We start from the raw sequence: 14214 nt of genomic DNA, 5'->3' as shown, positions 1-14214 counted from the left end.
CAATGTGATTTGAAATACAAAGTAAATAATTTGATTTTGGAACTAGACAAAATTGACCATGTAATTACACTAAGATCTAAAGTACACATTTTACTCACTACATTAATTCTTATAGTGGTTTCCAGGGTTGCAGATGCATTGCACTTATTGTATCTGGTATCTTTTTGTGGTAATTCTTACAAAAGAGTTTTATATTTTATATCTGGTTATGATAGGAAATCTGAAATGCACTACTGTCTCCAAAGTGTCTGTGAAGCTTTCACTTCTTTTTTTCTGTATTGTGTTATGTAAGCTCTTGTCTCAACCACTTCCTTTAAACAGCACTGTCATTTACAGTCTTTCCTCAGTGGAGTATGTTATATAAAAAGTGTTTAGGAATAAAGCATAAGCTTTTTCCATTATAACCAACAACACCTTTCCTTAATATTGGCCTTCAGTGGGTTATTGAGGCCCAAAAACCACCACGGTAAGGATTTTTACATTTTATTTTAGGTTTTAATATGCTAGTCGATATAAGATGCAACATCATGAAAACTTTGCTTGAGGTGGACACCATATGAATACATATTATGAACTGACTTATAGAATCAAAATCAAAATAAAATGTATTTATACTAGCTGTCTCATGATCATTCTTTACATGCCAACATTTTGTTTTCCCTTGTGGATTTGCATGCACACTTAGCATCTGTCACCAATTGCGTGTCTTGGATCTGACTTTAATACAGCTAGGACTTGAGCTACTTTTTTTCAAATGTACTTTGTGAAATGATTTGCTGTTTTATTTAAGCTGTATATTACATGTTGTGAGGTTTTTCTTTCTGTTCAGGCCATGTTGGAATATGGAGTCCTCTTTTGTCTACTGCTACCAGCTGTCAGTACTACAAATCCCAAGTTCTTCCCCTGCAACAACAACTCAGACTCCAGTATAGTGGACTGCTCTTGGAGGGCGCTGACCCAGATCCCTCTGATCAGGTCAGCCTCTGTACGCATACTTGACCTAAGTTCTAACAGGATCCAGTATATTGGGAAGGATGCATTCTCTGGTGTTCCAAACCTTAAGAATCTGAGCATTACATGGAATTGTCTTCCAGGTCATTTGAAGAACCTGGGGTTGCCATCATGCAAGTTAGAGATCCACAACGATGCCTTCATGGGTCTCAAGTACCTCATAAACCTCCAACTGGCTGGGAACAGTCTTACCTCTCCACTCCCCAGGCTACCTGAAAGCCTACAGGTCCTTAATCTGGAATCTAACCAGCTGTACAACATAAGTCAGCCCTTTGGCACACCAAATCTCCAGCAGCTGCTGCTCACAAAGAACTGCTACTATGCTAATCCCTGCAACCGGTCCTTCCACATTGATGAGGCAGTTTTCAGGGAGCTTACTCAGCTGCGACACCTCAGTCTGGGTTTTACTAATGTTACATCCATACTTCCTGGACTGCCACCCTCTTTGACTTGGCTGGACCTGAATGAGAATAAGATTGCTGTTTTAGATGGGTGGGTGTTCCCTAACCTGACCCAACTTAAGTATCTAAACCTGGGCTGGAACTGCCAGCGCTGTGACCATGCTGCTCAACCTTGCTTCCCCTGTGCTAACAATGCCTCCCTTAAAATCAGCCCCAGTGCTTTTTATGCCCAGAACAACTCTCTCATTTACCTCAGCCTCAGGGGGAACTCCCTCCGCAACATCCCAAAAGGTCTCTTTGGTCCTCTGGTGAAGCTAAGAAGACTGGACCTCTCAGATAATCTATTGGCCTACGCTATACGCAATGGGACCTTCTTCGAAGAACTGAGACACCTGACATGGATAAGCCTAATCTACAACTATGAGCCAATGAAGACATTTACTAACTTGATCCTGTCTCCCAAAATCACTCAGATGTCTCGTTTGCAAAATCTTCTACTCAGTGGGAATTTTTTCCAAACTATTTCACCGGAAACCTTGGAGCTTCTGTCCAAGTTACGTCAGCTAGAGATCCTGGAGCTGCGGATGAACTTCATGCGTTCCTGTAATCTCAGTGGCCTGGCTCAGCTACCTGCCCTGAAGAAAGTGGACCTTTCCCAGAACCAGCTGCAATTCCTCCGACACTGTTCCATGCCGTTGCTTCCCGGGCTCCATGAAGTTCATGCTACAGTGGACCTTCAGAACCAACCCATGATGCTACATGACCAGAGGGCTATTGGAGAGGAGCCCTTGGATCCTATGAGTCAAATAGTTACTGTAGCCAAGCAAGGGCCAAACTCAGCCAACATTCAGAATATTCTTTACACCCAAACACCAAGTTTGTGTTCCTTTAGGGATCGTCTCTGCAAAAACAACACCTATTTTGACATTTCTCAAAACAACATCCTCACACTCAACAGTCATTTGTTTCTTGGTATGGAGAATGCAGTCTGTTTGGACCTCTCTTACAACTACATAAGCCAGAGCTTAGATGGACATCAATTTACCCACTTGGACAATCTGAATTACCTCAGCATGGCTCACAACCGGATAGATCTTTACTATAAAAGTGCCTTTCAAGAACTCAATAACACTCTAAAGGTTTTGGACCTCAGCAACAATGAGTTTCACTTCCTGATGAGAGGGATGGGTCATCGCCTTGAGTTTATCCAGTACCTTTACAATCTGGAGGCACTAAGTCTGTCTGACAACAGCATTGGGATGCGGATAGATCATACACTATACAGCAACTCACTCAGATACCTGTATTTTGCTGGAAACAACCTGGGCATCATGTGGGACACTAGAAACAGTGACTATATCACCTTTTTTCAGAAGCTAACCACCCTTATCTACCTGGACATCTCAAGGAACCATCTTAGGTCTCTGTCACCAGAAGTGCTTTGTAACCTGCCTGTTAGCCTCCAAGCACTGCAAGTCAGTGACAACCACTTGAAGTTTTTCCCTTGGAATAACATCACAGTGCTAGGCAATCTGACTCACCTTAACCTTAGTGTAAACCGTCTCTCTGACTTGCCCAACAAAGTCATCCTTTTTGGTGCAAATTTTACCCTTTTAGACCTGAGTTACAACCTGATCAGTGTTCTTCCTGAAGACTTTTTCAGCATGGCATTGACCTTGCGTTTTCTTTACCTTAACCACAACAACCTCAAGCTGTTAGATCGCCAGTCTCTACCTGCCCCACTAAGGACTGGCAGTGCCCTCCAGATCCTCACCCTGCATGCCAACCCTTTTGACTGCTCCTGTGACACCTCTTGGTTTGCGGATTACCTACGGGCAAGCCAGGTGGAGATACCCCGCATGACCACCAATGTGAACTGCGGTTTCCCTGAATCAAAGCAGGGGGAAAGCGTGCTGTCCATGGATCCCCGCTCCTGCCAGGAGATCTATGGCAGCCTGACCTTCCTCTGCATGACATTCCTAACTCTGATGTTCACCGCCCTGCCCCTGCTTAAGCACCTCTATGGCTGGGATGTCTGGTACTGCTTCCAGGTATCTCTCCATATGAAGTTTGTATTGTGCTCCCTCCTGGTATTTCATTGACTGAGTAATGTCAGTGATATATCAGAGTTCACTAAGGTCAACTAAATAAGAATTAGCATTTTTGATAAAGATGAGCAAAAAATGAAGATATATTGAATACCTGCAATCCTGTGAGCCAGTAAGAACAGAAAGAAATTGAATAAGTTCTGCTGTAAATCAGTGAGTTCAATATGACGTTGCATCTCTATACCACATGACATAATGTATTTGTTACTTAACAGGTGCTATGGGCTGGACACAAAGGCTACTCCCATCTGCCTGGGGGTAACTCACAGAGCGAGTATGATGCTTTTGTGGTATTTGACACGGGAAACCAGGCGGTAAGGGACTGGATTTACAATGAACTGTTGGTCCAACTTGAGAACATGGGTCGAAGAAAGTTCCGTCTTTGTCTAGAGGAGAGGGATTGGGTACCAGGTCTGTCCTGCATTGAGAACCTCCATAGTGCTGTGTACCACAGCATGAAGACCGTGTTTGTGCTGACGAGTGGCTGTGGGGGGTCTGGTGGCGGGGCAGCAAGTGTTAATGGGGTGACTCGCCAGGCCTTCTACATGGTCCAGCAGAGGCTGCTGGATGAAAAGGTCAGACTCTTCAGGCATTGTATGTTGTCCCTGACAAAAAGAAATTTGGGCAACTTATGTTTTAATTTTTTCTGCAGGTGGATGTAGCAGTGCTGGTTCTGCTGGACAAAGTGTTTCCCAAGCTGAAGTACCTGCAACTGAGAAAGAGGCTCTGCAGGAAGTCTGTTCTATCGTGGCCAAGGAACCCTAAGGCCCAGCCTCTGTTCTGGAACCGTATAACAACAGCACTGGCCTCCGACAACATCAGTTTCTATGACCGCAACATCAGCGAGAGCTTCATATAGGTAGATGAATAATCATGTTGATGTACTGCATAGCGATTGCCTTGTGCAACCAGTGTTTAAAATTCACTAGCAGGGTTGGTTCTAATGAAGTTCCAGTTAATTCAGGAAGGACACTGAAATTCCAAATACAACTGTTTTCTATAATTTGTAAAGTAATTAATGTGTTTAACTGGAATTTTCTATCTGAATTGACTGAAATTTTGTGGAAAACTGGTGAAAAGTGGGACAAGAGCTCCTCACAAAATGTTCTGACATTGACCCTATATTTTTTTTCAGGTTGTGTTGCAAAATCAAGCTGAATGTGAATTGTTTGTACTATTATGGTTATACGCTGTATTTTCAGAATCTGATTAGAATAGTTGTTTTTATTGGGTTGATGTAACTTTTAAATAACTCTGAAAAAAACATGCTTTTTTAGTTAATAATAATTTTATTATTAACTTCAGTATCAGTATTAAATAAATTTCAGGAATAAAACTGACATGTTTTATAGAAGGAACAAAGTAATTAATATGTAGTCATTTTATACAGAGGTGAAATACAATATCAACTGAAGTATTGTCATTCAACCAGGTTTCCCTGATATCTCTCATCTGTCCTTTCTTCACCTTCATATTTTAATAAACTTATCTGAGCAACTTAGTTTTACAATTGCAGCCACCAAACTTATCTGTTTCATTATTGGGGCACAGATGGCAAGAGCCTCAGTCCCCATGACTGAAACTGTTTAGAGTTTCAGTAGGAACAGTGACCAAAGTTACATCTGCATTTATATCTGTGGGACATACATCAATAAATAAGGTTGAAAATTGTGGTTGAAACTTCACATTAGATGAAGTTGATGTTCTCTCCTTCTTGTGTTTTATATTGAAAACAGAAGAGAAACTCTTTCCCAGGTGCCTGGGAATCAATGCAGGGGCGTCATCAGACTGTCAGCAAGAACAGTAGTTAGGGAAAAAGTGACTCCAATCATGCCATGGACTGAAGTTGTTTTTGGGAAAGGGGAGGCACTGCTTTGTTTGTTTTAATCGTCTGAAGTCTTTAAACTTGCATACATTCACTTATAAACCGATGACTGGTGGGACTTTGAGCAAACTTTTTTAGGTTGCTGATCATGTTAATGTCTTAAAATTGCTGTTATCAAGCAAGATAAAACTAAATGAAACAGTTGCTAAATATGATGGAGAAACGTCTGGAGACTGAGGAGACAAGTTGCTCAAGTTTATGAATAGGAATGTTGTCCCAATCTTGTCTAATACAGGCTTCTAGTTGCTCAACTGTCTTAGGTCTTCTTTGTCGCACCTTCCTCTTTATGATGCACCAAATGTTTTCTATGGGTGAAAGATCTGGACTGCAGGCTGGCCATTTCAGTACCCGGATCCTTCTTCTATGCAGCCATGACATTGTAATTGATGCAGTATGTGGTCTGGCATTGTCATGTTGGAAAATGCAAGGTCTTCCCTGAAAGAGATGACGTCTGGATGGGAGTATATGTTGTTCTAAAACTTGGATATAACTGTCAGCATTGATGGTGCCTTTCCAGATGTGTGGGCTGCCCATGCCACACGCACTCATGCAACCCCATACTATCAGAGATGCAGGCTTCTGAACTGAGCGCTGATTACCTCTTTAGTCTGGATGACATGGCGTCCCAGTTTTCCAAAATGAACTTCAAATGTTGATTCCTCTGACTACAGAACACTTTTCCACTTTGCCACATTCCATTTTAAATGATCCTTGACCCAGAGAAAACGCTTGTGCTTCTGCATCCTGTTTAGATACGGCTTATTTTTTGACCTATAGAATTCTAGCCGGCAACGGGGAATGGCACGGTGGATTGTGTTCACCGACAATGTTTTCTGGAAGTATTCCTGAGCCCATGTTGTGATTTCCATTACAGTATCATTCCTGTATGTGATGCAGTGCCTCATTGTATGCAATGTGTAGCTCTCATGAAATCCAAAATGAGCCAATATTTGGCATGACATTACAAAATGTCTCACTTTCAACATTCAATATGTTATCTATATTCTATTGTGAGTTAAATATAAGTTTATGAGATTTGTAAATTATTCCATTCCTCTTTGCTCACAATTTGTAGTGTCCCAACTTTTTTGGAATCGGGTTTGTACTAAGTAGGTGATTAAATTACTAAGTTACTGTTAACTTAGTTAAGTTATCTTTTCCAATTAGCCACTTTATTGGAGCTAAGCCAATAGAAAGAGACAAAAGACAACACAATTTGACAATGAGGTTGAGATCATGTATAATTTAACTCTAAACTGTTAAAAGTTGGGCGAAAAAGTATTTAGGTCAGGTGCTACTTCCTCCTGTTCCTCCCTTCCTGTTTTATTTGAAAGCATGTGGAAACCACCTATACAGACTTCAACTTACAGGTGATACATCTTAGTAAATACGCAGACACACTTACCCAGAGCAACTTATAGTTAGTGCAGTTAATGGCAATAGTATTACCTTCTCTGGAATAATTGTACTGCATACAGTAGCATACATTTTCTGGAACACCTACATATAAAATTATAAAACTGTCTAATAAAATAAAAAAAATCTTCATGACATTTATTATTGTTAAGATAATAATTATTATAAAAGTACTTGATGGACTAATGTTTTAGTGATAAATATGTCAGTGGTGTCTGACAACTGATCTAATCTATCAAATAAAGATTTGTATATGAAAGTCATTCACTTTAGGAGTAGACATTTTAGAGACTTTAATTACCCCAACACAGATAGACTGGAGGATATACCCCACAGACAGACCAACAGCTGGGTGTATAGACACAAATACACAGACAAACTAATGAACTGAGATGCAACTCACAGACAAACATACATTGAAGGATACAACAAAGACAGATGACTAGGCACTGCACAAAGACAGATAAATAGAAAAAGCACAGACAGCCAGACAAACAAATGTACAGATAGATTCAGCTAACAGAATTTGTCCCAGTCTCCTATTTATTTGGTTAAGTCTTTAGTGTGACTCACCCCAGGCTAGTCCAGCAAGCCTGGGGTGAGTCTCCTCCAACAAGTAATTATACAGCTCTGTAAAATTAAGAGACCACTGCACCTTTTTCTTTCCTTTCCAAAAAAGTTGAAAAGGAAATTTTTGAGTGAGGAACAGAAGTGTTCAATTTGCAGTAATCTCTTAATTTTAACCCTTCTGTTCCACACTCAAAGCCTTCCTTTTTGACTTTTTTGGAAAGGAAAGGTAAAGGTGCAGTGGTCTCTTCATTTCGAGAGCTGTATGTATATTTTGTAAATATGTCTAAATAGGGACAAGTGCCATGAGGGGGCAGCAAATCAATGTCAGGTAGACTAAAGAGAAACGCCAAGTAGTGTCCAGAGAGAAAAGTGCCTATGGACATAATTGAGTGCTATGACAACATTTCTAAATTGTACCAATATTGACTGTTATCTCAAACTGTTCTTCTGTATTGACTGTTATCTCAAACTGTTCTTCTGTATTGTGAGAATCATTTAACACGACCTTTTATGTTTGAGGGAAAATGTCAGAACCTTATCTGGGAGTGAGTTCTGTCAGTAAATTTATTTATGAACAGTTCGGGAGCATTCGTCACAATCTCGAAGTATGGCTATACTTCTCTAATAAATAACACTCGTCAAAAATGTTTAGTATTTCCCATAGTCTGTGCTACAGTAGGTGTGCTTTGCCCATTTACTTTTTTCAGTCTCAGCCTCCAATCATCGCTGTCCCTTTAATTGTACCCGCGGTTGTGCGAGAAAGTTTGCGCGTGCTTGTGGCCTAACAGTAGGACAGGTCGAGAGAATGCTGCGACTCTGAAGCTCGCGCCAACGAACCTGGACACCGGCTGGGCATTCCAGTGATGGAGAAGGGCCGGCTTATTGACGGGTAAGATTGCGACCGAGTCCGCTTTAATGCACCCCAATGCGTTGCCTTGAATTTAGAGCAGGTTTTTAAAATCATGATTTAAATGCGTATTTTTTGGGACTGAGAGGCTTAGTAGTTATGTAATGTGGAGATACATACAGCCATGGATATAAAGTAGCTTAATCCTCCAACCCGTGGTCGCGCGGAGTTGTAGGCTGTGAGGGTCTGACTCGGGCTCGGTGGAATATGTTACAACTTTCACTTAATGTCTCTAAGACATATGGCCGTAAAGTGTTTCCACTTAAGGGATATCAGACAGGTTGTTGGATGGAGATGTGCTGCTATATCCTTGTGATTGTTTCACTCAACATCATGAGAGCATGTTTTAGTATCAGCTGTACCCGATAACAAGTGATTCCAGGTGTTTGCAAAGCTAGGTCTGTGTGTTACAGAACTCTACACGACGTGATTGAATGTGATGCGTAAACTTCACCTGCGTTGGGTAGAATTTATGCAATAAATATTGTATACATTTCATAGTTTTTTTCTGTTATGTTGTACATTTGATATTTTGGATAGGTTCCATCAGGTTTTTTATACTTCAGCACAAAGCTAACCTTAACGTTGCAGGCTTAGATGTTAGCATTTGGCATGTTTGATTTTCACAGACAATTCATTCAAAATCTGTTCTGTGCGTCATTGCCTGTAGTACATAAACGAAATGTATCTCAGTAAAAAAATTATCTCAGTAAAAAGTGTTTAGTTATAATGTTACTTATTGTTTATAGTGTAACATTATTGTATCGACGTTATATATCAAAAACATGTATTGTCTTGCATTCACGGATGGAGAGAATTGAATACTCGTGAGATTGACACGCATCTAAACCAATCGTCCAGCTGTATATGACCTCAACGCGCGATCCTCTTAGATAAAGGAGGGATTTCAGACACGGATTTGCATAGTATCCGCTTCCCGGGCAGTCATTTTCAGAGAATAGCGCAGAACTGACCGTAGATCAGTGTATCTGGGTAAAGCCTTAGCAGCCGAGCAAGTAACGTGTGGGCGCCGTCCATGGTGCTGAAACGCTTAGCGCTTTGCTCCTGAAACAGACAGAAAGGCCTCCTGGGGATGCTGTCCTACTGTACTTGTAATGTTCAGTCTTTTTTGGGGGGGGGGTCTCTCTTTAAATGCCTGATATTGTCTTGGACGCATAGAGCAGGTTTGATTTATCACTAAGTTGCAAGCGCACCTATAAACTTTAACTTTATATGCATTGCAAATATATATCTATTTTTTTTTTACTTAAGTCCACTGACTCTCTCCCTTTCTTAAGCCCCATCTCAAACCCCATCCATTCTATTCTATTCGATCTCTTTCATTGATACCAACTCTCTCTGTTTAAGTTTATCCTCTTTTTCTGTCATCTCTCTCCAACTTTCTTCTCTCCCACTTTATTTATTTGGTCTCCCGCTATTTCTTCATCTCTGCATCTCCCCTTCCCACATTCCATCGAAGAGAGAGCTCTGCTATTGTAGTGAACAGGACAACTTGCACTCAGAATCCAATATACCAGTACTCCTGCTTGCTAAGACATCTGTAAGGTCTCATTTACTGATGGAAATAGCACTCCTCACATGGTGGTGACACTGTCTATGCTGGTGTGACTCTGTTGATTTGCACTGTGCCTTTTGTTATTCTCTTACCTCATCTATTTCTTTACCCCCCCCCTTTCTCATTCTCAGTATCGTTCCCCCCCACTGGGTTGCAGTGAGCCTTAGAACCAGTGCCAGTCTCTGTGAGAGCCAAAGCTGCCTGCTATAAACGGGAAGAGGTCACACTGATATGAATGGCAAAGGGTGAAACCATTCTCAGTTTAAAAAACGCACAAAAGAAAAGAAGACGATACACCTCTCTTGATTTGATCCTCCCTTTCATTTTTGGACATGTAGCGGCCGTATTTCCGTACTAGAATCCAGCAGTCCTCGGAGCAGGATGCATGGCAGCGTCAGAAGCTCCGGGCAGGGGGTGGACAGTGGCGGGCGGTCTGCAAAGTTACAAAAGACTCCAAAGCAGGGCTACCGCAAACTGGGTGTGGTCAGTCGGTCTGGATCCGGTTCAAAATCATCAGGGGGTAAAACCCTCTCCATGGAGAATGTCCAGTCGGTGAACGCAGCCTACGGCACGTCTGGCCCCACGTACCGGAGTGACCATGATTCCTCGGCATCCTCGGGCGGTTACCCTAAAGGGACCATGACATTGGGCCGAGCCACAAGCCGGAACTCCTACATAGGCCGGGCCACAGCCTTGGGAAGCAGCCCCAACATCACCACCATGACGTCAGGCACCCAGGGCTGTGGCGAGCAGAGCCACACCCAGCACCTGCAGACAGGGAGTTTGCGGAGGAAGGGAGGGCGAGGTGCCGGGGGGGTGGGAGAGGATGTTCAGTTTCAGCTCCGGGAGCTGCAGAGAGAGAATGAACTGCTGAGGAGAGAGTTTGAGGGGGGGAGGGATGGGTGTCACGGGAAGGAGGGAAGGACAAGCTCCTCAGTCAACAGCGGTAAGAACATCTGGGGCCCGGAAGCGAAAAGTCAAGACCGAAGTGTCAGGAAGGAGGAGGGCGGCCTCACATCCATCCTGAAGGAACAGAAGTGGAGCACTCCTGAGGATGACCAGGTGAGAGTAACTGAGGGATGGACAGATCAGATGGAGGGGGAGAGAGAGAGGGTGAGTGAGTGAGGGGAGTAGAGAGAGACAAAATGAGGGAGTGAGGGAGGGCAAGAAATAGAAAGATAAGAAAAAGTGAGAAAGGCAACTCAACATAGAGACAAAGAGAGAGAGGCAAAGAGCAAAAGACAAAGTGTTGTGAGAGAGAATGCTGGATAATGGCTCATGGTGGTCTAAACATGGGGACACAACAACAGCACTCTGTGCGTGGAGGTGACTGGGTGTAAATGAATATTGTATCCCTCTGGGTTTCTGTATGGTTTTTAGACCGATACACAAGCACTGGGTGCCAGACACGACACTGTGTTACCATGGGAACATGTGAAACCGCTGACATTCTAGGTGGATGCTATAAAAAGTCAGTTGTCCTGTGAAGTTAGATGGAACAGTGAGGGCTGAGTGGCTTTTGAGGTCCCTGTAAATCTGTTTGTCTATCTCTGTCTGTCTTTCAATATCACCCTTCTCTTCTGTCTTTATTGCAGAGTGATTATTTTTTGCCAGCATAACTGATTTGGGCTCAGCTCGTTCTCCCTCACACAGCCAGGAAGCCTGTTGTTTTCCTCATCTCAGTCACAGACTAGAACAGAGAAACATTGAGCCCTAAGGGGTTTGGCTTTTTTTGGACTCCTTCGTCTTAAATGAAGCTCCAGCGAGCCTCTTCTTAGCGATTTTCCCCATTATAGAGATGGTGAGTTAGCTGAATGTTGTTGAATGGAGCAATTCATCCCCTGCTGCTTGAGCTGACGTTAACACCCACCCACACGTTTTTCAGTGTATTCATTTAATGTATGCATTGACAGTAACTGCACTTCAATGCCGTAGCTACTACCTTGCATACGGTAGACATGCTCAGTAGATTCTTACACAACCTGGCTGGAGAGGGTTTGAGAGGAATGGTGGTGGAGGGGAGCGTGGTTGAGGGTGATACCATTAAGGCTATTCCTGTTTCTACAGAATCCCACCGTCCGTTTCCTTATGGAGACAACTCTAGGGTGGTACCCACCTCATCATAACTTGCAGTCGGAAGGACAATGTGAGGCCATTGGCTGATACAACAGAACATAGCACAAAATAAGTGCTCTGTGTTAAGAAGATTATGGTCTTAGGCAGGGGGTCGATGTTGTTTATGTGTTATACTGGTGTAGTGTGTGTGTGTGTGTGGGTTTGTGGATGTTGGGATTGTGTGTGCTGTACATTATGATTGCAGATTAAAAGGTTATTCTTTAGCAGACATGTTGACTATCAGAATAGTGAAATACTGGTCCATGCGGCACTCACTGTGCTAGGCTGTGTATGCGACCAGTAAACGTGGATGTTATATTGACGGTTTGGTGTTCTGCGTTCATATCAGCGTGTGTCCTTGTTAACGACTGCATGCTCTAGGATCAGTGCACCTGGTATTGATCGCTTTCTTCTCTCGCCCTTTTGACCTAACATTTATCTTGTGATGCCTGGTTGTCACAAACGAAGCCACTATTGTTTTCTCCCCACTCCCTTCTCATCCCTACCCACCCTTTTTTCATCTTCAGCGACTCCCCTCCATCTCTGTATACTCCTTTACCTCCTTCCCTCCATCTCTGTATACTCCTTTACCTCCTCCCCTCCATCTCTGTATACTCCTTTATCTCCTTCCCTCCATCTCTGTATACTCCTTTACCTCCTTCCTTCCATCTCTGTATACTCCTTTACCTCCTTCCCTCCATCTCTGTATACTCCTTTACCTCCTTCCTTCCATCTCTGTATACTCCTTTACCTCCTTCCCTCCATCTCTGTATACTCCTTTACCTCCTCCCCTCCATCTCTGTATACTCCTTTATCTCCTTCCCTCCATCTCTGTATACTCCTTTACCTCCTTCCCTCCATCTCTGTATACTCCTTTACCTCCTCCCCTCCATCTCTGTATACTCCTTTACCTCCTTCCCTCCATCTCTGTATACTCCTTCACCTCCTTCCCTCCATCTATGTATACTCCTTCACCTCCTTCCCTCCATCTCTGTATACTCCTTTACCTCCTTCCCTCCATCTCTGTATACTCCTTTACCTCCTTCCTTCCATCTCTGTATACTCCTTTAACTCCTTCCTTCCATCTCTGTATACTCCTTCACCTCCTTCCCTCCATCTCTGTATACTCCTTTACCTCCTTCCTTCCATCTCTGGAGACTCTTAGAGAAGTGGTGAGGCTGGTGCTGAGTTAGACGTTGTAGGACAGGTTGTGGAACATTTGTGTTGGTGAGGTTGAGAGACAGGTTGTGACAGGTTAGGGGGAAGCCTATGAGACAGTAAATCTCAACCAGAGAAATATTAACATAATAAAGGTCACCTTTTCCTAAAATGCAAATGATAATATGTTTTTCACCATCTGTTTATTTGGAAGTTTGTGTGTGTCTTTGATTTTGCATATTCATTTGCATGTTGTGTGTGTGTGTGTGTGTGTGTGTGGGTTGGTTCAGTTTAAAAATTCAGCGTCAACTCAATGTTCTAACATGTCCTCCTACATCGCTTGTTTTTTTTAGGAAGGGAGAAATGTTCCGGCTAATTTCTTTGAGAGAGTTAGATCTTGCTCGGTCAACATATTGTTGTTAATTACAATTTTGACATTGAAACATTTTACATGTACCCTTTTAAGTATGTTCTAATTAATGCTTTTATATTCATGTGAATGATGTGTGTGTGTGTGCGCATTTCTGTTTGATGTTGCCATGGTTTTCAGCGAGCCTCTTCTTAGCGATTTTCCCCAGCGCGCTAGGATATGACAGTTTGAACTGACTCTGGATCACAACAGAGTTTGGAGGGCACAGGGCTCCCACAAACCAGTGATTGACAATTAAGCCTTTTATTTGATAGCTACTGGGTTTATTTGAGAATGAAGTACAGCATGTTAGTTTCAATATTTCAGTTTGAAAATGTTCTGATCCACAATGTAAAAAAGTTTTGGTTTGTTAATTTGGCTGTCTTTAAGAGTGGAGGTGTTGTCGTTTGCCATCCATTGCAGTGTACAGTGAATTTGTTTGTGTTAAAGAATAATAACAGAGATTCAGGCTACTCTAAATGTACCTTTAGTTATATATTTAGGGGCCGGTTTCGCAGACACAGATTAAGCCTAGTCTAGGCTCAATTAATGTCTGTGGAACCAGCTCTTAGTAATGTATTTACCAAGTCTTAGAGAAAACAATAATTTTTTGTTTTATTATCCTAATTGTTCTTAATGTTTTATGCTTTTATCTCTC

At 42.4% G+C, this 14214-nt stretch overlaps 2 protein-coding genes across 6 annotated transcripts in view; both read left to right on the top strand.

Annotated features, from left to right (window-relative positions):
* Positions 1-50: 50 nt before the first annotated feature.
* Positions 51-5626, top strand: tlr9 (toll-like receptor 9). 4 transcript variants are annotated; one of them, XM_020051578.2, is made up of 5 exons: positions 51-466; positions 830-3463; positions 3736-4095; positions 4173-4379; positions 5257-5626. In XM_020051578.2, exons 2-4 carry the CDS (start codon positions 833-835, stop codon positions 4377-4379), a joined length of 3198 nt encoding a protein of 1065 aa, XP_019907137.2. In that variant the 5' UTR covers positions 51-466; positions 830-832; the 3' UTR covers positions 5257-5626. The 4 variants fall into 4 exon arrangements, with proteins under 4 accessions (XP_019907137.2, XP_019907136.2, XP_010874220.2 ...); XM_020051577.2 differs by lacking the exon at positions 5257-5626 and adding an exon at positions 4656-5191; XM_010875918.5 differs by lacking the exon at positions 5257-5626 and having other exon boundaries at positions 4173-5191.
* Positions 5627-8184: 2558 nt separating this feature from the next.
* LOC105013995 (ERC protein 2) overlaps positions 8185-14214 on the top strand; it is a 274188-nt gene continuing 268158 nt past the window's right edge. For both annotated transcript variants that reach the window (XM_020051575.2, XM_020051576.2), the window contains exons 1-2: positions 8185-8280; positions 10006-10936. In XM_020051575.2, coding sequence (XP_019907134.1) covers positions 10256-10936 — 681 coding nt within the window. In that variant the 5' untranslated portion in view covers positions 8185-8280; positions 10006-10255. The remainder of the gene's footprint in view (positions 8281-10005; positions 10937-14214) is intronic.

Source organism: Esox lucius, chromosome 12, assembly GCF_011004845.1.
Source record: "Esox lucius isolate fEsoLuc1 chromosome 12, fEsoLuc1.pri, whole genome shotgun sequence".
Lineage (NCBI taxonomy): Eukaryota > Metazoa > Chordata > Actinopteri > Esociformes > Esocidae > Esox > Esox lucius.
Note: the sequence above shows the minus strand (reverse complement) of the source record. Positions and strands in the feature narration are given on the sequence as shown.